This window comes from Drosophila suzukii, chromosome 2L, assembly GCF_043229965.1.
Source record: "Drosophila suzukii chromosome 2L, CBGP_Dsuzu_IsoJpt1.0, whole genome shotgun sequence".
Lineage (NCBI taxonomy): Eukaryota > Metazoa > Arthropoda > Insecta > Diptera > Drosophilidae > Drosophila > Drosophila suzukii.
The window spans coordinates 14062563-14085554 of NC_092080.1; the positions used below are offsets into that span (position 1 = coordinate 14062563).

The 22992-nt window shown below is 41.3% G+C and overlaps 6 protein-coding genes across 6 annotated transcripts; 2 read left to right on the forward strand and 4 right to left on the reverse strand.

Moving 5' to 3' along the window:
• Window positions 1-746: 746 nt before the first annotated feature.
• On the reverse strand, window positions 747-1634 carry amos (absent MD neurons and olfactory sensilla). The gene has a single exon (XM_017089963.4). It carries the CDS (start codon window positions 1445-1447, stop codon window positions 854-856), a length of 594 nt encoding a protein of 197 aa, XP_016945452.3. The 5' UTR covers window positions 1448-1634; the 3' UTR covers window positions 747-853.
• Window positions 1635-4515: 2881 nt separating this feature from the next.
• Window positions 4516-10301, reverse strand: LOC108021435 (solute carrier family 12 member 9). The gene is made up of 7 exons (XM_017090152.4): window positions 9870-10301; window positions 9651-9785; window positions 8667-9010; window positions 6323-7590; window positions 6070-6261; window positions 5829-6008; window positions 4516-5771 (listed from the first exon to the last, which is right to left on the reverse strand). The coding sequence occupies exons 1-7, from the start codon at window positions 10135-10137 to the stop codon at window positions 5330-5332; spliced, it is 2829 nt and encodes a 942-aa protein (XP_016945641.3). The 5' UTR covers window positions 10138-10301; the 3' UTR covers window positions 4516-5329.
• Window positions 10302-11303: 1002 nt separating this feature from the next.
• On the forward strand, window positions 11304-11761 carry LOC108012619 (uncharacterized). The gene is made up of 2 exons (XM_017078042.4): window positions 11304-11477; window positions 11546-11761. Exons 1-2 carry the CDS (start codon window positions 11304-11306, stop codon window positions 11723-11725), a joined length of 354 nt encoding a protein of 117 aa, XP_016933531.3. The 3' UTR covers window positions 11726-11761.
• Window positions 11762-12260: 499 nt separating this feature from the next.
• LOC108021177 (probable ATP-dependent RNA helicase DDX23) lies at window positions 12261-14958 on the forward strand. Its single transcript, XM_017089759.4, has 2 exons — window positions 12261-12479; window positions 12552-14958. Exons 1-2 carry the CDS (start codon window positions 12313-12315, stop codon window positions 14848-14850), a joined length of 2466 nt encoding a protein of 821 aa, XP_016945248.2. The 5' UTR covers window positions 12261-12312; the 3' UTR covers window positions 14851-14958.
• Atac2 (Ada2a-containing complex component 2) lies at window positions 14942-17707 on the reverse strand. The gene is made up of 5 exons (XM_017089760.4): window positions 17195-17707; window positions 16984-17135; window positions 16756-16930; window positions 15431-16692; window positions 14942-15368 (listed from the first exon to the last, which is right to left on the reverse strand). The coding sequence occupies exons 1-5, from the start codon at window positions 17602-17604 to the stop codon at window positions 15013-15015; spliced, it is 2355 nt and encodes a 784-aa protein (XP_016945249.3). The 5' UTR covers window positions 17605-17707; the 3' UTR covers window positions 14942-15012.
• A 2171-nt stretch (window positions 17708-19878) lies between these two features.
• Window positions 19879-21741, reverse strand: IFT46 (intraflagellar transport 46). The gene is made up of 2 exons (XM_036817867.3): window positions 21333-21741; window positions 19879-20986 (listed from the first exon to the last, which is right to left on the reverse strand). The coding sequence occupies exons 1-2, from the start codon at window positions 21537-21539 to the stop codon at window positions 19919-19921; spliced, it is 1275 nt and encodes a 424-aa protein (XP_036673762.3). The 5' UTR covers window positions 21540-21741; the 3' UTR covers window positions 19879-19918.
• Between the last annotated feature and the right edge of the window lie 1251 nt (window positions 21742-22992).

Here is a 22992-nt window from a genome sequence, read left to right on the forward strand (position 1 = left end):
TTATCCGTAGTGTTTACCTGTTGACGTTTGCCGCATTTAATCACTTCTGTTTTGGAGTTCCCTCACTTTGTGTCGGAAGTCGGAACTCATTAATTCTCCGTTGGTAACTGATGTTTTGACCTTTACTTATGGTTCGTGGGTGTGGCACACTCCCTACTTAGACATGCCGCTCTCATCTCTCAAGGATAACAAGGATACCCTTTTCGGGTTAAGTTGAAAGTGTGGCGAATGTAAACAAATGTTAAAAAGAAATGTATTTTGATATATGTTTTTTTCTCAAGGATGTATTTTGTTAAATTTATTTTCTCAGACCATTCAATCATATTTAATGTGTATTTTCTATGTATCAAATTTGTATTACCTTCATTAAGTTTTTAAATTGTAACATTCTATATTGATTATATTTATTATATATAGTTTTATTTATTGGATTTGGTTTACACACAGAATTTTACCTTTAAAAGCAATGAATACGTATAATGTAGTTTATATTGAATTTTTGTACTTATGTATCATAAGACATCAATTGAATTATTTTTTTAACAAAAGCTTCTAAAAATAATATTTCAACATAACATGATCTTAATACATTTTAGGAGTTTTTCAACTTGAGGAACAAAGATTGATATAGCTTCGCATGACTTACTTTCCATAAGATACCAATTGAAAAAATTAACATGTTATATTCTTTATATTTTTATTAGACAATTATTGCTTACAATTATTTACAACTATGATAATAAACTATAAACTAACAGCCTTTATAAGTTTTCCACTAGGTCGAAGGTGTTGCTGCAACACAGCCCGCAATGAGACTTCCGTTTGAAGGAAGGATGAAGGATCGTTCAACTGGCTAGTAGTCTCTGGAGAGCAACGTGACCAGATCTCCAATGTATGCCTGCGCCATTTGCAGAGTCTCGTATTTGGAGAGTCGCCGGTCGTGACCCAGAGATGGAACCACATCCCTCAGCTTGTCGAAGGCATCGTTCAGGCTGTTCATCCGCCTCCGTTCGCGGGCATTGGCCGCCAGTCGCCGCTTTTTTAGGACCTCGCCACCGAATCCAACAGATGATGAACCAGTCGATGAGGCGGAGGATGTGGATGATGACATGGAGGTGGACAGCTTGTCGTAAGGTTTGCTCCTCTGCTGTTTGTTCCAGTATTTCGAACTCCTGCCTTGACTCTTGCCCATGGGATTCGATTGATGCTGCTGCTGCTGCTCCTGGGCACTCAACATATGCTCCAATTCCAGGACCGCCGGAGTATCGTAGAACATCTCCAAGGAGCAACTGTTGGTTCCATCAGATTGACTATCGCTGGTGCTGAACTCCTGCTGGTACATTAGCTGCTCCAACTGCTGGAAGGTATCGTTGCCCAGGAACTCGGGAATCGCTGGGGTCTCGTCGGGGAAGTAGAACTGCTCCATTAGCTCGTTGTTGGTCAACATGTTTACGTTTGTAGGCTCAAAGGACAACTGAAGTGGCAAGTCGAAGTTCGGGCTTTATATAGCTGCCTGCTGAAGACCCGGCTTTTATGTGATTGGTTGAGTTCTGTATGCCCAGCTACCTGATTCGCTGCCACAAATTGATCCGATCCTCTCAGGTACCCGAGTACCTACCTCTTGAGGATCAAGAACTCAGCCCGTGCCCTAAATTGGCTTGCGGTCAAAACGTTTAATTGTCCCTTACCAGCAACTCTCTCCCTCTTTCTCCCAGGTTTACAATGTATCAGCTACAGGTCGACTCCTTTTGTTTGACCTGTCATTTGGCTACCGTCTGTAATCATACCCTTTTGTTATATGCGCTGAAATTGACTTTTTATAGTCAAACAATGGTTGCCAAGGTCAAAATGCGAACAAACAAAGGCGTCTGGTCATGTGGGAATCATTTCCACAATTTTTGCATCCATCGAGGATCCCTTCGTTCATCTTGGATAATCTTCGTTGCATGTCTGTGGTCTAGTAAGAGTTGGTTTCCAGCTCTCGGAAATAACAAAGAAGAATATTTTATGCGGTTTGCAACTTTCGATTTTAGGCGGTGGTACACACTTTATTGGGTCAAATTTAAATAGGTGTTTAAAGTGGCTTTCTCCAAACTCCCAGACATGCTTTACATGTAAGGGGTTGCGGCTTATTTGCCAAGAATAAGTTAAAGAATCACGTATACTTTGAAATTATTAAAATTCAACGCCTGGATGAGCAAATTAACTTCATAACTTTTGGTGGTTTCGAGAAAAACGCGGTTGAAATGCGTTTTGACAAACCAAACCAACTGGAAAACATAACTTTCAACGGCCATATCTCTTAAACTATGGATCCTTTTAAATAAATTTTGTTATGTGTAATTTAATCAGCTTAAAGTAATTTTAAAAAATATTTATAATTTTTTAACCCCCTTTATAGAACAAGATTGTCTGTTAATTCTGTATAATTCTTAAAACGAATACTTATATAAATAAAATTAAATTATATAAATTAAATTTAAAAAAATATTATTTAAAAATGCCTTTTTTCACAATCGAAACATTTTTCCTTTTAAATTCCGCCACAATCTGCCACTCCCATACCTCATGTACATCCATTCGAAAGATCTACTTTCCACACCGTAATCATTTTGAATCCAGCCCAGCTCAAGCCCACTTTCAAGTGGCCGCATCGAAAGGTTAATTAACTCCACAGACTCGCAGCATCAGGAGGAAAATCAATTCGAAGAGTTCGCTGATTTTCTAAAGAAAACGTCCAAAACAATTGGAAAACACTGGCCAAGAAGCGCCGAGCATGGCTAAAGAGTACAAATGTTGCCAATGCAAGATGGCCCAGATATTTCACACAAATTGTCAAGGAACAAAGTCCCGAGCCGACAAAGGATCCTGACGTTTGATCTTGACGGTGATGATGATAGCTGATGGATCGATCGACTTGGTTTAAAGTGCCACGCGACCGCAGCTTAGTTGAGATCCTGGCCCAGATCAGGCATTATGCTGCAATATTTTCGGGAGAAAGGTTCGCGGATAACCTAAAGATCGGCAACGCCTTCGAGACTAGGATTTGGGTTTTCCAATTAGCATTTTTCCGCGCTACCTGGGATTTCGAGAGGTTCTTTTTTCCTTGGGCCTGTCAAAATAGCAACAATAGGTAGTTGGTCGGTGGGCGGTTCTGGTTGAAAGTAGGCACCTCTCTCCACACCCGTTTCTTTTCATCTGACCAACAATAGGTCATCTGATGATAATCCTCGGCTGCGTCAGGCGGTTGCGTGTTACTGGGTTTTCCTGCCAGATTAATCGTTTTCGTTTTGCGGATTAGTTGTTGGCGCTAAATTGCGAAAATGCGATTAGAAGTCAGAGTCTCGGAGTCCCGAGAAATTCCATGGGAATCTCTTTTCGCCCGACACTTGTTGAGCCCACTCTTTGTTATACAATGCCAAACAATGGATCGATCTATTCTGGTTTTTGTTCACATTGTTGGTCAGAAGTGAACTCGACTTGAGACCCATTGTCCCGTCCATAATTACCATGTAATAATCTGGAATTATGAATTATTAAATGCAACGATTTGTTTGTTTCCAAGTAAATTTGTTGTGGTCTCCGAATTTTTGGGCACACACAGATGTGCAAAAAGATTTCCAGACAGTATGTCTGCAAAGGACTTAAAAATAGGTTTAGTAGCGTGAAAACTGAGAATTTTAATGTACTATTAAAATTTTTTCAGGCTTAGAAATGATACGCAACCCATAATAAACTGATTCCCAAAGAGGAAAATTGGTCTATGTATAAATATTTAAATTTTTTCCTTAGATCCCTTTGGGCATGCGACAAATTCCACAAAACTCATGCCATAACTTAGACACACTTCAAGGCCCTAACAAGGACATTTCCCCTAACTCGACTAACCCTTAATATCGTCAAAATATCCGTTATGCTGCGAGGGATAGCGCCCCGAAAAAGTGTCAGGCAATTGCGTGCGTTTATGGGAATTTATTGACACTTGAGCGGTGATCAGGATAAAAACAGTAACAGAAACGGAGAGTGATCCTTGCAAGGACATGGGCAGGTAATCAGGGCGAAGCCAAAGTGAGACGCCGACCTTCCTTGATGGGTATCATAAATTGTCATCACATAAATAGTGCAACAACAGGATCAACTGTATACCGGGTGACATTTATGACTCTATTAACCGTCTGCCGTTGCTCCTGATTTTACCGATGCTCCTGCTGGGCAATCAGTGTCCTCTTTTACACGTGACCCACTCCTATCTTAATAAGCATTTAATGGTAGCGGTAAACGATTCACAAACAAAGTTAAAGGCAGATAAGAGCATCCTGACCCAAAAGCGGAAAGTGTTAATGGATGCTTTGATAAAGAAACAATCAATAGGATATTGTTTCACATACTGGCGAAAATTCACGCTGGCCTCTTTGATAAGAAAAACTAATTGGTACCCACCATTTAATATTATTTTAAACTTGGGAGTAATATCTATATATACAAGACCCTCAATGAAAATCATTTTACATTACATAAATACATATCGCTAAGTCTTTATTTAAGTTGTTGGAAAGAACCGATTACAATGAATGCAGCGATTAATAATTATATTATGCGGTTAGTCACAGTTTCATAAAGTTTACACTTACACAATATATTTGTCTAAAACAATCCATCAAAGTTCGGTCAAACTGTGAAGGGCTTTTTAAAAGTTCCTTACAAACTAAGTGCAATATGAAATCATCAATTTTACAACCGCAATCAATTGCAGTTATCTAATACTTTTTGCTTTGCGGTATGTTTAATCGTGAATCAGTAGTAAATATTTATGTTTAATCACAAAAATATCGGTGTGGGTTCGGTTGAGGATGAGTTTCAAATATGATATTATTTATCAGTTGCGAGATGGTCCGCGTGGTTTTTTTTTTATAAATGTATGCTTAAGTTTCTTGATATGAAATTTTGATTCCAAGTTTTACGATATTAATTGTTTTGCGGGTCTGTGCGAATAAATATTATTTTAGCTAAAACATGAAATTAAGATACTAGAGTTATTTAATAGGGTGAGACGATATGCAGGGTATGTTTTAAACAATTACAGGGGCAAAGATATTACAAATTTATAGTTACACGATCAATCACTATTTAAAATAAAATTAAAATCAGGTATTAAAACAATCTTTGCAACGAAATCGTCCCACCCTAGAGGATTATATTTCTTGTTTATGCCTAAAGCTGTGAGCACACAGAAACGCACACAACGGTCAAATGACCCCTCGCAATTGGTTTTATCCGGTTGGAATCCGGACTTTATCACTCATGGAAATGCAAATATCCCAGTCGAAGTCTAGAGCGTTGTGGAGGTCACCGTGCTGACACCATGGACGAGAATTGTGGGCGGCAAATCGGCGGTCAGTTCGGTTAGCAGTTCCATGTAGCTGGCACTGCGTTGCGCGAAGTCCGGCGTGGAGAGCTTCGGCGGAGCGGCCAGATAGATGAACGACAATGCCGTCTGATCCGAACGTTCGCGTATGATTTGATTGGCCCGCTGCATGTAGAGCAGCGAGCGATTCAAGGTCTCTTCGCCCACCTCTTCATCATCTTCCAGCAACACATTATCCGCCTGAGCGGTAAATTGCTTAAGCGTGAGGGCATGTCGGCTGAAATCGGTGTCCCTACTCCATTCCTGGATCTCCACAATGTCGGCTGTAATGCGCAGCTCCTTGAGGGACTGCTCCAGCTTCATCTTTGAGAAAATCTCCATCTGAGGGGCCTGGGTGTCAAAGGTGCTGAGATGAAAAAAGGAGTTAACAATGTAAACATTATTTTATATCAATTCAACATACCCAACAGTTCGCTCGTTGTTGGCCTCGCACAGGAAAATTCTTACTCGCAGATGCTTCCATTTGGCCAGCATTATCACCGCCAATTGCATCATGAACAAAGAGACCATATCAAATGGATCTCCAGATGTTGGATTAAACATATTGATGGGCCACACATCAATGTACTTCACATGCTTGCTCCTACATTTCAAAATTAACATTAAAATGGGCTTATAGCAATAAAATTAAATATCCCACTCACATGGATATAAAGTTTTTGTCCAATCTTTGGAAGTTTCTGCAAAGGCAGAGATTTTTCTTCATCCTAAGGGTGTCGCAAAGGATTTGCACGTATTCCTGGATTTGGAATTGCTTGGGATCTCCATCACGCCGAATGGGAAAGTTTTGGATTTCGCCGTTGTTGAAGTCGTCGGTTTTATAGGGGGAGGAACCGCTGCAATATGGTTATAGATTATTAGTCATACAGTTTTTGTAGACCTGATAGTTTTACGTACTTTTTGAAGAAGTCCCGGGGGGCTTCGTTGTCGTAGAATCCCAAAATAATTGTGTTGGGCTTCATTGCTCCAATTCCCGACAGGCGAATCAAGTGCTGGACTCCCTCTCGAATGCTACGGCTCAAGGTGACCTCCGTGAAGGCCTTGACTCTCATGTGATCTAGGAACGACCACCACTGCTGGTTCTCCTCCGCATCTTCCACTCCCCTAAAGTCACCCAATTTTACATGACCAATGATGTACAGACCACTCTTCTTTAGGTCATTAACAAAATCTACCAAAGGGCAGCAGGAACGTGGCGATGAAACCAGCAGGAGGATTTGCGGGCGCCAGAATTTAACGTGATCCTTGCGGGGATCCAGCATCAACAGGTATTTCCGCACCTGGTGGAACATTAAGGCCTGGGAAATCGAACCCCATTGAGCTGCCTGAGTGGCAGGCGAGAATAGGTGCAATGCAATCACAAGGATGAGACACAAAATAATGCAGGACGAGGCATAGATGGGGTTAATCACAAACATCATAATCAGGGTGCCCAGCAATCCAACCAGACAGGTGTGCCAGGTGAAGTACTTAAAGAGCGGTCTGAAGTTTGGAGCACCCGTAAGTTCGATCCCCAAGCACGCCACATTTGTGGCCAAGTAGGAGAGCATAAAAAGCACCGAATTAATCTGGGCAATGATGTTGAAGGATCCTATCAGCAGGATGCACTCCACGAGGCACCAGCTCACCGCAACCGCCGCAATGGGATTTCCCTTCCAAGTTCCATGAATCACAAAGTTCAGAAGGCTTCCAAAAACTTGATCCTTTGACAAGGCCTCCAATATCCTGCTAGAACCAATCAGGTTGCTCAGACTGGTTGAAAAGGTAGCGGTCAAAATTCCAATTGCCGTAAATGGAGGCCACAGATTCACCGGCATCAAAAATAGATAATTATTCTGCATGGTGAAGTAAGGTGTTGTGCAGCTCATCAGGAAGGACAGAATAATGTAGGAGACGAAAGTAAACGCGACTGCGGATAGTGTACCCCAGGGAATACTTTTCGATGGGTTCTTCAGCTCCCCGGACATATTCGCTCCGGCCATGATACCCGTAACTCCCGAAAACAGCACACCAAAGGTAGTGGAGAAGTCCACTTGTTTTCCATTCGATGTGTAATCGGTGCCGTAGTGGGATCCGAGATTATCCCGCAGCGTGGTGGCATTGAGACCCGTATAGTCGAGAAATTGTGTTGTATTTGATAAAATATTGTCCCCGGGTACGCGTATCTGAAATCGGTAAATAATGGCCATAAATAAATGTGTGTTATCGCAACGGTAGCACCTTTAACTAACAAATATCAAAAAACTTAAAATGAATGCAATTATGGATAATTTTCATTTGTACCTACATAAGTGGTATGATATGATTGTACAGTCCATATACACATGTATACTTGTTTAGTTTTTACTATAGCATGCAATCGGCACGCTCTCTTCATGACTCAAACTGTCTTATCAGTTTATTTTTCCTTGCTTGTGTTTATATGTATTAAGAATAGGGGATTTAGTCTAAAAAATTAATAAACTTGTTTATATGCATATATTTTTTTTTACTGATAAAATATTATGTATGATGGTTTAATGGCCTTAAGTCTTTTAAAGCGGGTTTTGCAAAACAAAGTCTGCGATAAATCTTAAATTTTATGATCAGTCTTTTGGGAAATGTTAGGTCTTAAAACATTTGGAATTTACAAACATAACTTTGTGATAAATCTTGAATCTAAAGATTAGTCATATAGAAAAATATATAAAAAAAATTTTGCAAGGGCTAGCTGAACCAAAAAGTATAAAATAAATAAGAATGTTTTGCAACAAGCAAAAATTTCCTGTAATTATGAGACAACTATTTCGATTAAATCCCTTTTAAGTCAGTTATAAATATTTGTAAGTCAGCATTGATAGCACCCCTGGCGTAAATTTTGTTTAGTGTTTCTGACCAACTCCGACCGAATTTTTATCAACCTTGATAAGCCTTGGACAAATATTTAAAATAAACCCAAATTGAGCCCTAGATAGCCTAGATATCGATATCACATCTAAATTGATAAGAGCGACAGGGCTTTAACTCCATAAGCAATTGGTACACAGTGGAAAAAAGAAGCATTTTACTTAATATTATAAGAAGTTTAAAATAAATATTTGTAAATAAATAAATGTCTATAAAAGTGCAACATATGGATGTATTCTTAAATGCATTTGTTGATAATAATTTATATTTAAGATTTGTGATAAATAACTATTTTTAATCCATATGATTTTTTAAGTCTTAAGTGTTTTTTTCAGTGTACATCAAGGTATCTTACCGTACTGTTGGTGGCGCCCACAACCAGGAAACTGATGTACGTGGCGAACAGGCAAACGGTCACGGTCCCCAAAATAATCACTGACGTCTTGGCGAATAGAGCGGCTCCCACCAGGCAAACCAACAGCTGCAGGGTATTTATCATGCTGCTGGTAAGGAAGCGCCACCAATCTCCATCCGGTAAATGGGAGTCCCCGCTCACGAAATGCCCACGCGGTCCGAAGTTATCCATGATACCCTCGGTGCAACCGGATATGGCCATCGCAGATCCCACCACATTGGCAAAGAAAAAGAGGGTTCCGATCGAGCCACCAAATTCCAAGCCCAGCGTGCGACTGATCATAACTATGAAAACAAAAAGAGAATTTAAAAATTTACAAGGCAACTTATAAATCCCTAAGAAAATAATTGTTTTGGGGACCTACTAATATAACCGCTTGGGTTACTTACTAATTATTTTATCGTTAGAAAAGTGTGAAAGAGAAACTTCAATTAGCATATGAATTATTTGGCAAGTCTTTAGGTTATGATTGGCACTTTTGTAGTACGCAATTAAAGCAAAATAAAATACAGCAAGTCAGATAAAATATTTTAAAATATACTTATTGAGCTTAATAAATTTCATTGAAATGGAAACATATAATGAAAAATTGCATTACAATAATGGGGTTTTGAAGATTGAATTCAAAGTTATTTGTAATGTATTATTAAAGAGATAATATTTTCCCTTTTTTTCTGACTGTGTCTAGATGACCGGAGATACAACATTTTATAAACCTGGATGTAAGTCATGTATGCATAATGACAGACTCGCTTTACGAATCTTGAGGTTTGTTAATGCTTATCTGTAGCCTCCTATATGTACTTAATGGTTTTTTTAACCCTCTATTTCAAGGGAACTATTATTAGATACTGCATGAATGTAATGATATATTTATGAGTAAATTTAATGATAATAATATATAAGTATTTTTCGTGAACTCACAATATACGCCTCCTCCTTCAATGGCTCCATTGGTCGAAATAGCGCAGACAGAAGCAACAGTGAAGAGCAAAATTCCGTAGGCTATGAGGAACTGCAGCAAAGTTATGTATAGGCCCGCATTTCCAACGATATAACCTGAACAAAGATTAAAATAGTGGAAAAGTCGAGTTCAATGGACCATCAACAACAAGTGTTTTGTGACGTCACCGCCATACCTACCCACTCGGATGAAAACCAAAGCACTAAACATGGACAAAGCCACGGGACTGAAGACGCCAGCAAATGTGCCCAGAGTACGGCCATTATTCCGTTCCGGGTCCTGCATTCCGAACTCCACATAGCCATCGCCATCCTGCGGGGTGGGGGGACGATCTCCGCTGTTCTGGCTACCTCCGAATAGGGATCCGAAACTACGGAAAACGCTCCCCGTTCGAACGTTGCGGGAATTGGCAATCGGAGCCGTCTCTTGCTCCGCGGAGGCGCTCATCTCGATGTCCGTGGTGCGAGTGCGAGAAATCCGGAAACACTAAAGACGTCCCAACGAACGCCTACAATTTCCAGCTGTCGCCGAATAATCTCCAATAAGAATAATCACAATCACGGGTGGAGGTTGAAAAGCCGACAACGGGGTTCCTTTCACAAGAAAGAGGCTGCCAACTGTTGTTATCACCCCATAAGTCTTCTAACATTTAAATATTTTATTAAAAAGTACATTTGCTTTGCCAAAAATTAAATAACAAGGTTCAGAAAACACTATAAATTGTTATGCGGTGGAGCTTCAGCCCCTTTAATCCCCACTACGCCTCTGAAATTAAAGTGACTCGAAAAGTGTGGCAGCACTGTCAAATATACCAACAAAGTGGTGAAAAATATACCAAACTGACATACTTTTTTTCGGTATATATCGCCGACTAACGATAGTCAGACATACTCGTCTGAAATTTGAAATTTTAGATTTTATTTGATAACCCTAATTATGTGAAACCTCTTTGCTTATGTTCTTAAAAATGTTATACACTTAAGAGTACGCGGTTAAGGTACGCGGTTAAAAAAGGTGTTAATTAATTTGGCTACCAATAGTACTGAAGCTACGGAATGCTTGCCAGTAAACTAAAATGGTTTCAAAATATTATTTGTTTAATAAAAGTCGCTTAACTTAAAACCATCTCTAAACTCAAAAGCCGTTAATGTAAGAACATTGGGTTACCTGACGCTGTAGGGTTAAGCGTCTGTTTGCCTACTTTTCCGGATGCTTCATTTCTAATCTAATCTAAAAAGAATCACTTGTGAGTATATAACTAATTTTCGGTTCTAGTGATAAATATTGTTATTCATTTGAATAGAAAAAAATAAATTTATAAAGAAATTAAAAATGTAGGTACAAAAATACAAAGGCGTTTGCCTTTTGTCAATATTGTAATTTTTTCATGTAACCGAAGTACAAAAAAGAAATTAATTAAAATTAGAAAAGGAATCACCGATGGGTGACCAAGCGTTTAATGATAAGCTTTGTCTCTAAACACAGTATATAGTTAATTGGTCGGCGTTCTAAGGAATTGATAATAAAATATTGCTCTTCAATATAGATAAGTATGGGGTATTTTTCTATAAAAGTGAGAGTCCAATCACCAAATTCTTCAGTAAGATTTCATAATGAAGGTTTTGCAAATCGCTCTTGTGTTTTCCGCAATTTTGGCCATAGCTTTGGCTGCAAATGCCAGTTGGGGTGCCAAATTATCCAGCAGTAAGCTGGTTAGCACCCAAAACGTCACCATTCACAAGAAGGTCAATCAAAATGTGACAACTAAAATTATTTTCCCACTGACGGTAAGTAGCTCTGGATTTTTACCTTAGTCAATTAATATTCGTAACTTATTTCTTCTATATATAAACAGGGCCAGACTAACACCAAAACTATTCGGTACATAAGCATTATTGATAGGTTCACCAACAGCTCGGGACCCTACTCGACCTTGCTAAGTGGTGGTCCAGGTTACATATCCGCCCAAGTCAATGTCACCAGCCAGCCATCCCAAGGAATCAACATCACTGCCCAATTCTGGGTCGATGCCTAAACACATTTTGTATTTAAATAACACAAAAAAATTTTTTTTTTAAATCTTGTTTGGAATTCCCTATTCGGTTGGATATACAAAATTATTTTTTAAATTGTTTTTTAAATAAACAAATGTTTTAAAAAACAAGAGGCAAAACCACTGCGAAATCTTGAGTCGTCTGTTGATTTGATGTCTATACTATTGTTTTTTTTATATGAAAACAATGGGAAAACAATTGTAAAAAAAACAATAAGTAAATTATTTCGTATGCAAATGACTAGGAATATAGATTATCAAGAGAATATAAAAAAAAGTTGTGTTCTTTATCTTGTGTATTACCGTGGGAAACGTTACCACCAAAACGTATTGTATTTGCTATATTTTATTGCCACAATAAAGTATTGTATTTGCTATATTTTACAACAATTTATAAAATATGTCGGGCAAATGGCAGTTACTTTTAATTTTAAATAACCAAAAGGGATTCTGACGATAGGTATCTTACTATCGATACTTTAGGCGTTAGTGAATTATAATCATAATCAGCTGTTTCTTCTGCAAGAAGAAGAAACGTTTACAAACCCATTTTAATTTGGAAAAAAGCAATGGTTAACGATAAAAAGCGTCGCTCAAGATCGCGGGAGCGTTATAGGGAGGACCGGCCGGCGGTGGGCAATCCCCGCGATCGCGAGCGGGACAGAGACCGTGCGAGAGAACGGGACCGGCAGTACGAGAGGGAGAAGGACAGACGCCAAAGGCGGTCGCGTTCCCGGTGGGTTTTATTTAAATTAATGGTGAAATATAATTTATGTTTCCCAAATAATTAAACTCTTTCTCTTTCCAGGGAGGATCGCGGCAGGCGAAGGTCACCGGAACGTCAAAGGCCTCGGGAAAATGTCCGGGAACGATCCAGAGAAAGAGAAGGAGGCGGACGACCTGGTGGTGGTGGTGCTGAAAAGAAGTTGAAGATGGATTCTGGTGATGCACCACCCAAACCCCTAATAGTCGACGACGATGAGCTCCGGGACGAGAATGATTCGAAGCTAAAAAAGGAACCCCTTTCGCTGGAGGAACTGCTGGACAAAAAGAAACGAGAGGAGGAGGCCAGGAGCAAGCCCGTTTTCCTCACCAAAGAGCAGAGGGCCCTGGAAGCCATCAAGCGGCGTCAGGAGGAAGTGGAGCGCCAGCGCGCCGCCCATGATGCGGCTCGTGAACAAATGGCCGCCGCCAGTAAGGTCAGCATCTCCATGGGCACGGCCATGGCATCGGGAGCTCCTCCGCCGGCCATCATGGCACCGCCACCCAAACCAGATCGCCGGGAAAGAGGAGGCGGACGTGATCGGGGTGATCGAAATGATCGTGGAGAACGAGGCGATGACAAGCGGGCCGAAGATCTCACCCACAAGGACAAGGAGAAGGAACTGGAGGCCATTCGGGAGCGTTACCTAGGCATAATCAAGAAAAAGCGTCGTGTTCGCCGCCTCAATGATCGAAAATTCGTTTTTGATTGGGATGCCGGAGAAGATACCTCCATAGACTACAACAATCTTTACAAAGAACGTCATCATGTTCAGTTCTTTGGCAGAGGAAACGTTGCCGGCATCGATATCAAGGAGCAGAAGCGCACCCAGAGCAAATTCTATGGAGATCTTTTGGAGAAAAGGCGAACCGAAGCGGAGAAGGAGCAAGAGAAGGTGCGACTAAAGAAGATGAAGCGAAAGGAGGACAAACAAAAATGGGATGATCGACACTGGTCCGAAAAAGACAACGACGAGATGACCGAACGCGATTGGCGTATCTTCAGAGAGGACTACAACATCACCATCAAGGGTGGAAGAATTCCCAATCCCATTAGGAGTTGGAATGAGTCTGGATTCCCCAAGGAGATCATTGACATTATCGACAAAGTGGGCTACAAGGAACCCACGCCCATTCAGAGACAAGCTATACCCATTGGTTTGCAGAACAGGGATATTATTGGCGTGGCTGAGACGGGTTCTGGTAAAACATTGGCTTTCCTTATACCTCTACTTTCTTGGATCCAGTCCTTACCGAAGATCGAACGTCTGGAAGATGTAGATCAGGGTCCCTATGCCATTATCATGGCTCCCACGCGTGAGTTGGCCCAGCAAATCGAAGAGGAAACCATCAAATTTGGACAACCCTTGGGCATACGAACGGTGGTCGTTGTGGGTGGTTTGTCCAGGGAGGAGCAAGGTTTTCGCCTGCGATTGGGTTGCGAAATTGTCATCGCCACCCCTGGTCGTCTCATCGATGTGCTGGAAAATCGGTATTTGGTGCTCAACCAATGTACATACATTGTCCTCGATGAAGCCGATCGTATGATTGACATGGGTTTCGAGCCCGACGTCCAGAAGATCCTGGAATACATGCCGGTCACAAATCTGAAGCCCGATACCGAGGAGGCAGAGGACGAAACAAAGTTGATGGAGAACTTCTACACGAAGAAGAAGTACCGCCAAACCGTGATGTTTACGGCTACAATGCCTCCGGCTGTGGAAAGATTAGCTCGCTCGTATCTCCGACGACCGGCTACGGTTTATATTGGATCTGTAGGAAAGCCAACGGAGAGAACAGAACAAATCGTCTACATGATGGGCGAGAACGACAAGCGCAAGAAGCTCATGGAAATCCTATCGAGGAAGATCGATCCACCGGTTATTATCTTCGTCAATCAAAAGAAGGGCGCCGATGTGCTGGCTAAGGGACTGGAGAAACTGGGCTACAACTCCTGCACGTTGCACGGTGGCAAGGGACAGGAGCAGAGAGAGTACGCTTTGGCTGCTTTGAAATCGGGCGCAAAGGACATCCTGGTGGCCACCGACGTGGCTGGTCGTGGTATCGACATCAAGGATGTGTCCTTGGTTATCAACTACGACATGGCCAAGACCATAGAGGATTACACCCATCGTATTGGTCGTACGGGTCGTGCTGGCAAGACTGGTTGTGCCATCTCGTTCGTCACGAAAGACGACAGTGCTCTGTTCTACGACCTGAAGCAATGTGTAACCGCAAGTCCCGTCTCGACTTGTCCGCCGGAGCTTACAAACCACCCGGAGGCGCAGCACAAACCAGGCACGGTGGTCACCAAAAAGCGTAGGGAGGAGAAAATATTCGCTTAAAATCGGCACATTTTAAGCAAAATTACTTTTAGGCTAAAACAAAAAATTAATAAAGTTGGATATGCCAATAGCTATTTCCTGGCATCCAAAATTTCATTTTTGAGATAATTGTTTGATACTTTGAATTATAAATTCAGTACCACTTTTGTATTTAAACTGGTATCATCTTTGCAATCTTAAGAAGAAAGCATTTCTGCTCTGCTTGGAGTCCAGAGGCATGTACTTGTCATAGAAGTCAAGAATGATTTCCTCCATCTTAAAGCCGAATTTTTGGTACAACATCACGGCAGAGTTGGTGGCGGAAACATGCAACGTTATGTCCTTTGACATGCACGTCTGGATGAGATGGTAAAGCATAAAGCTGGCGATGCCACTGCGCTGCCAACTCGGACGCACTGCCATGAAGGAGATATAGGCTTCATTGTAACCTACATCGGGCACCAGGAATCCACAGCCGATGACTAGTTTTTTGTACAGGGCCACTACACTGTAGTCCGGATAGCTGAGGCACTCACTCACTGCAATAAAATAGATACACATAAGTAAGATGGTACGAATTTCTAGGAACAGGGAATTTTACCATCAATATTTGGCCAAAAGGAGCTCTGGAGCAATGCGTTCACCGCTGGAATGTGCTGCGGTCTCACAAAGCAAAAGTCTATGGTGGATCTCGTGGGATGAGATCCATTCACTCGATGCTGCATCTCGCACATGAGTTTTAGCCATGGAGGAGCCATCGTTTCGCTACGGAAGATAAAGGGATGGAGAACTCTTTGAGAGTAGGGCGACTCAAAAAGCTCGTACTGAGTACATCCCGCCAGACGGGCGTGAAAGGAACTTCTTGCATCCTGCCGCGAATGGGCCAAAAGTTGATACCTATCAAGTATTTGAGCCTGCTGATGACCCTGCATCTTTAAGCATGCTCTGCCCAAAGGATCTATGTGCTCATCCAGGTTAAATATGGGGCGATTGTGGTCCCTTTTCCATTTCCGAAGAGACAGTTTGCGATATAAACGCCGCACATAGGCTGGTATGGATATTTGGCATTCCTGTTCCATAGAAACAATTCTATGAAGTCGTTGATACAACTTCTGCTCCTCGTACACACTGATCAATTGAAGATTTTCGCTGGGAATGGCATGGTCATCAGATTCCTGAGCCTCCTGCAACCAAGGCCAATTTCTTCGGGGCTGTCTTACAAATCCACTTGGTTTGCAAGGCTCTATGAAAGGGAATGTTTCTGGTATCGCCTCATCTTCGTCTAGCATATCCTCATCCAGTGGCTCTTCTTTAACAGTTTCACCTGCCTCTTGCGCTTGGTAATTGGTAACCTGCACTATCCGCGGCTGAAAGTCTTCTTCTTCCATCTGATCATTCTCTCCCTCGCCTTCTTTTTGCTCTTCACTGCTTTCGATGGTAGTCTCCTCGGTTGAATTGGTTTTGGTATCGTCTATTAACTCTTCCTTGATGTTTTTGGTTCTCTTGACTTCTTTAGTGGTGCTTGGTATGCCAATATTTGTATCCATATCGTACAGACCTTCACTGTTCGAAGGCGCCTGCAGCAACGGTTCGTTCATAAAGAAATCGCTTTTACCCACTCCAATCAGTGGAGGTGGCATTATGCCTGGTAGGCTACCAAACATGCTAAAGTCATCGCCTCCCAGACTCTCAGCCAGGAAATCCATCAGACTGGCTTGAACCATGTTTAAAGGCTGATGCTGTGGTTCCTCCTCCGGCTCCTGAATCGGTGGAATTGTATTTTCTTGAGGAACTGGTGGCGTTGGAATAGCCTCCTGTGGCAAGGGTGGTGGCATTACCTTCGGCTGGCAACCCATGTAGGGACTGTAAAAGAGAGAATATGCAATAAGTATACAGATGTGGCTTTAAACAAGTTAAAAACCATACATTGTGCGGGCACAGCCCTCTGCTGCATTGGTTTCATCAGCTTCCACCTTTATAGGCTGGGTTTTATCCTTGGTATGATCGGTAACTGAGATCTCGCTGCTGCAGCTGGTCTCATCCGTGGCGGGCAAACGTTTTTCATTACGCAGTTGCAGTCGCCGCAGTTGCTTTTTTTCATCTGGTGGAAGAGGGTTTATAAACTTTGTTTTTGTTATCTTAAATAGTACTTACATTCTCGGAGGACACTTCTTGGAGTCAGGAAGGGTTTGGCCAGTTTCCACCAGCCGTGCTCTTGAAAGACATCCAAACCCGATTGGAAGTACTCCGGACTGTTGTGGGATAGAGCTCCGGACACGGAACCAGTCCATTGCTTGCGGCGACGACTGAATAAGTTGAATATTTTAGTGATATTTTAAGAGATAATACTAAGACGACCACTCACACATTTTGTCCGAATATGTAGTTCCAGTTCTTGTCCACAAAGCTGATAATGTGAGTGCGCCAATGGAAGAATCCGTGGTGGCCCAAACCCTTTTGCTTGATGGACAGGTTGTACAGCGTTAGGGTGAGCACCAGTAGCCAGGGAATCCTTTGGCGCACTATAACCTCCTTAATGGGTTCCAGAGAGGAGGGCACGGTTGAGTCCTGCACTTTGTCCAACACGCACTTGACGCACGTGAACTCGAAGAAAATGTCGCCCAAAAGATCTCCAGGCGTGCTCGCATGTGGCAGGCACTTGATGTGCACCATTCGGCGGCACTCCTGACACTCCAGGTAGTTGTCATCCTCCACAGCCATTTCACAGTACCTGCAGGGTCCTTGGGGTTCATCCCAACTGGCGGGCCGATTCATTTAAAGCGCTATTTTACAAAAAAGAAGCTTTGTTTGTAGACTTCGTAGTTTGTTCAATCAAATCAAATAACAAACAATAAACACACACACATCGAGGCATCGTTATATACCATAAAAATAACGGTCACTCTAAAAATACTAAAAATTAACGATAGTAACATACGGTACGGTATTTCGGTCACGCTAAATGTACGGTCAGCTTGGCGCGTAAGTTATAGCAAATTTAAACTTAAGTTAGGAAGGGGGTATCAACAAAATTAACAACAGCTTAATAATAATACAATGTTTAAGCTTGTTTGTTCGTTTACATAAGCAAGACTGTTATGTAAGCCGCATTAAAAATAACAAACAGTAAGAAAATACCAAAACATTCGTTATTCAAGCGCCCTCTGGTGGTGAGTAGAGTATACACATAGGGCATCTTAACGGATATATTCATATATATTTGAATTCAAGTCCAACCTTTTATTATTTGTTCGTTATTTTAATAAGACACTTTTTGAACTTCAAATAAAAATTAATGTAATTGCTTATAAAAACAATTGTTCACTAATGAATTTACGATAATTGGCATACTTAACATTTCATTCAGGACGTGTTGTTGCTTGATTATTGTTGCAAAATTAATATACATTAGCTCATATAAGTGCTAGAAATGGGAAATCGTTTTGAGACCATTATGAAAAATCCGATACGTTTTACAAGGAAACACCGATTCTTTATTAATAATTCATATTTAAAAATACTTTATTAATAATATAAATGACATTTATCAAAATTATAAAAAAGATGGGTTAACCAGTTCGATAAAGGTTAAATGCAATACCACATTAATATCTACAACCTTCCGAAGTTCACTTCACATACAGAATCTGCCTGATTTGTGCAATCCCGAATTGTCGGTTCATCAAACATGCGTCTTTCACGCCCTCCGCCCACCATCCATTGGCGATGCAACGAAAATGACATTAATGGGCTCTTTACGGCTTACGCATAATTAAGGCCGTTTCCGCCAGACTCGGGCTTTGGACTTGGGCCCACTCTGGGCTTTTGGCCTGGCCAACGTGTTGTCTTAAGCGGGCCTAATTAGGCATCGCCGGCTGTTCTGTTCAGCTGGAGCTGTTGCTTCTGCTGCTGTTGTGTGTTAGATGAAGTGCATGATTGGTTTACGGGTCCAAATGGGGATGGACGGACCTGCCACGGCCGTGTTTTCCCAGCCCCCATAGATAGGCAGCGGTTGAAAGAATTTCAGGATACTCAGTCACCAGTTATGGCTTTGCAGATTCATAAACGATTTTTTTTATAAAAGAATATTGTCAATTTTTCCCTCGTTGGCAAAATGTTTTATGCTTGAAACGATTTTTTAAAAATGATTTTATTTCAGTTTTTGTATTAAATGTTAAATGCGATTTTCATATTGTCCCGTCTTGATTTTCTGTTAAAATGAATAGACTTGAATTGAAACCATTCAACTTGGTTGTCTGCCACCCTCGAGGAGATTTTCATTTCATTCGCGACTGCCCGTTGGCAAATAAAAAATGCGAGGAAAATATGGTGAAACAAATTAAATTTGTATTGTTGGCAAAAAGTACTCCACTAAATGATGACTTAAGAATTTAAATCTTTTTGTTATACCAAAGAGTGAATTGGTAACCCTTGTTATGTTGCTTGAAAAACAATATGTTGCATTAAATCCGCGGTAAAATATTTACTGGGACTCAAAGGCTATTAGCTGTATGGCCCTTTGAGTATGCTTGACAAATTCGATAGGTTCACTTACCGGCTATGACACTTACAGATGTGATGCTGGTAAGTATTTGATTGGCTACCCATTTTGTTCATAGCAACCATTTTTTCTTTCAATCCGTAGACTTATTCCACCTTTCGTACTCCCCTCTTGGGCCACCCCATAACATCAAACACGGCAAGGTTGACCGCTTTCCGACCGATTTAAGGCCAGGTCCTGGAACAAAGAGGAAAGGTAAGCGAAAAATATAAAGGCATCCCCATCGAGAGGGGCAAACAAACGCCGTCTGGCTGTCACTTAATCGAAGCCATTAGCGTTATTAGTGGGGCCGCTACCAGCCGATGCACTGAGAAATAAACTTTGAATAGTATTTTTTAAATTTCATAAGGAATATTAGCCGCCAAATAGTTACTTCTTTGAAACTATTGCACTTTTTGTTTAAATACTTGATATTTTTATTTTCTTGAAATTTTTAATAGATATATATTTTTGATATTTAAAAATATTGTATATTTTGCCTGAAATGTTTTACGAATTCCATTAAATCTGAGTCTTATTTTCAAAATTTTATTCCCACGCCTGGCTGGCGGCCAAGTAGAGGGCAAAGAGTGTCTGCACATTGTGGATGTAATCCGCCTGAGACTCCAAGGGTCCTTCCACCCCAAACCTCTCGCAAAGCACTCTCACATAGTCAGCTAGGGATATATTCTGCTGCAGACAGGACCTGTAGGCCTGATCTAAGGCATTCTTAGTCTCGTCATCGCCAAAAGATCTCGGCCAATCCTCCAAGAGAGCGTCTATATCCTTTCTGGGCTGAGCATCGTACATAGCTTGAGTCATATGAACTTGTTCAACCTCAGAGATCCATTTATCTATATCCTTGCCCGAACGGGCTGTGGGAATTAGAGAAGCCGAGGTGGCATAACGGGGATTACGAGCCATGCTTCCGCTTAGTACCGATCGTAGTTTCATATTCAGAAGACTGGGTTCACTTTGAGTTCCAGACGGTTCGTCGAGCAACCACAGGCCCAGTTTCTCCAAGTGATCATTCAACTCCTTTTGACGTTGCGGTTGCAAAAGTGGAGGAGCCTGAACTTTTAGAAGGGCATCCACATCGCCCACAGCGGGCACAAATTCCGGGATGAAAGGTTGCAGGTGAAATGGGGTATCGATCGTTTGTGGAGTGTATTTAACGATATAGGGAAACAGTTCCTTTAGTTCTCCGGGCAAGGATAATTCTTCCCATTTATCCGGACTCATGTTGAAGGACTGTTCTTCCTGTCGCTCGGATCTTCCGGCTCCACCGGCACTGCTTCTCATGGGCAGGGTTAGCTTATGGTGCGGCAATTTGGCACCACCTCTTGCCCCTCCAGATCCCAATCCTCCACTCATGGCAGCTTCCTCACTGCCGGAACTCATGGTGTCATCCGGCACTTGCTTGGAACTCCGGTTGCTTCCCGGACGGTTTTGGGAATGAGGTCCGGGCACCAAACCTGTCATCCCCACACCCATGTTCATTCCCTGGGGCAACTGCATCTCGCTGTCATCGTCATCGTCGCTGTCCTCCGCCTCGTCATCGTGGTCAATGATGTCTTGGAGAAGGCCATCGTCATCTGTAGAGTTGCTTTGGAATTGCTGGGTGGGAAGAAAGACAAAAGGGTTAACTAATAAGGTTGTAAGAAAATGGGAATTTTTTTCGGATTGGATTCAAAATAACCCAATTTATGCTTATTTTGAATTTTGAGAGCACTTTACTTAAAGAAACTCCTAATAATAACTAATAGAACTAGTTTGGGATACTGTATTTCTTAAATAAAATAAAAGAAAATACACGGGAGTTATCCAGATGGGAAACTTCAGATTAGTAAGACTTCATCCATTTAATTTCACCTTTTTTCGGAGCCGGTGAATTTGTTTCTATACGTATTTATGTATCTTTTTTCATTTACGGACTTCACCGAAAAAATTCATTAACACTCACCATTCGACGATGCCTGCCCGCGGCTGCTCTTTGTGCACCTCCAGTGGCGCCTCCTGCCCCCCTTTCTCCGCCCAGTGCTCCTCCGCCCGCGGCTTCCCCTCTGCCACCTCCTGGTCCACCATTTCGCGGCTCCATTTGAACACTGCTCAGATGCTTTGAGTCGGGTCCGCTGATTGTGATCTCCTCATCGTAGAAGTTCATGGCCATGGCCAGCTGCGAGGACTCGGATTCAGATTCAAATAGCTCTCCAGCTGCGAGTCCTCTCGAGCTATTCAATTTCCTTTCCCCGTTTCTGTGCCCACTTCCTGGTTTTCCGCGAAAATCCGCACAACACTTGTCTTGCAATTTTCCGCTCCTTTTGCAGGTGCTGGGTCCTTGTCCTTGTTTCCTTCCTTCAGCGCGGAGTTTTCTTTTTGACAAAATATTCGGGGTTTTCAGCGTTTTCCGTTTTGTTTTAGCTGGCTTACCTGCTGGAAAGTTGTCAATTGCTTTGGCCAATGCCAGTGTCGATGTCGATGTGGTCGTCTTGACAACGCAACCCAGAAAACACTGGAAGAAATTCTATGTCCCTGCACTTAGAAAAATATAATCGGTAATCGTTAGAATTCTTTTAAATTAACATAAAAAAATTAGTTTTCGTAAATTAGATTTAAATAAATTCATAAATGTACCTAAAATGCATTAAACCCACTTATTATATTAACAGGTATCTAACAAAATTTTAAATATTATTTATGTTACACAATTTTTTTCTCAATGTATCGAGTGGTTGTTATTGTGATATCCTTTTTGGCCTGCGAAAACATTTACAGCTGAAACAGTTGCCCTTTGTTATGGGCCAGGGTTTTAATTACATTCAATTTTTGAACCGATTTACCATCACTCGCCGTTCGGCCGGATTCCATTTAAATAATTTGTTGCTACTGTTTAAAGGGCGGTTTATGGCGGCGATTCATTAATGAACATGCGAAATTTTGTACACTTCTTAAAGGGCTCGTGAAGGGCTTAACCAAATGGGTTTACATTAACATCAGGCGCCAGCTTCAATTTTCCTTGAAAATTGCCACACATTTTCAACATTCTATGTGGGTTTTTTAGATACGGCTTGGATATTCAAGAATGTTTCCCACATATTGATAATCACTTATTTGTCAAAATGCCATACTACTTTGTTTTCGACAGGAACAGGCTGATACCGAGTTTTTACCATTATGTCTTGTATTTGGAAGATAAAAAGTATAAAAACGCCCAAAGAGATAGCTATTACTTGAGAATGTTTCATGAATGCAGGGTATCTTAATATAATTGAATAAACCTTAGTGTATCTTGAATACAATGTTATAATTACTAAATATGTTTTCTTAAACAATTTTAGTATCATAAAAATCAAAGCATTAATCACACAAGTTAATTTTGAAGAATTTCTTAAATGCAAATTATTATAATAAAATTATTACTAATGACTTTCTTTATTTATTATATTCATCATATTATTCATAGTTCATTTATTACCAATGCATCCCTTTACTTTTAAATCTCTCTTTTAACTACGTCCATGTCATCCATTCACACTTTTTTACACGCTCCCACACTCATTTCCCTCTCTCTCGCTCACGAGCGACAACAATTCAAACAAGGGAGAGCTACATCGGGAAGAATG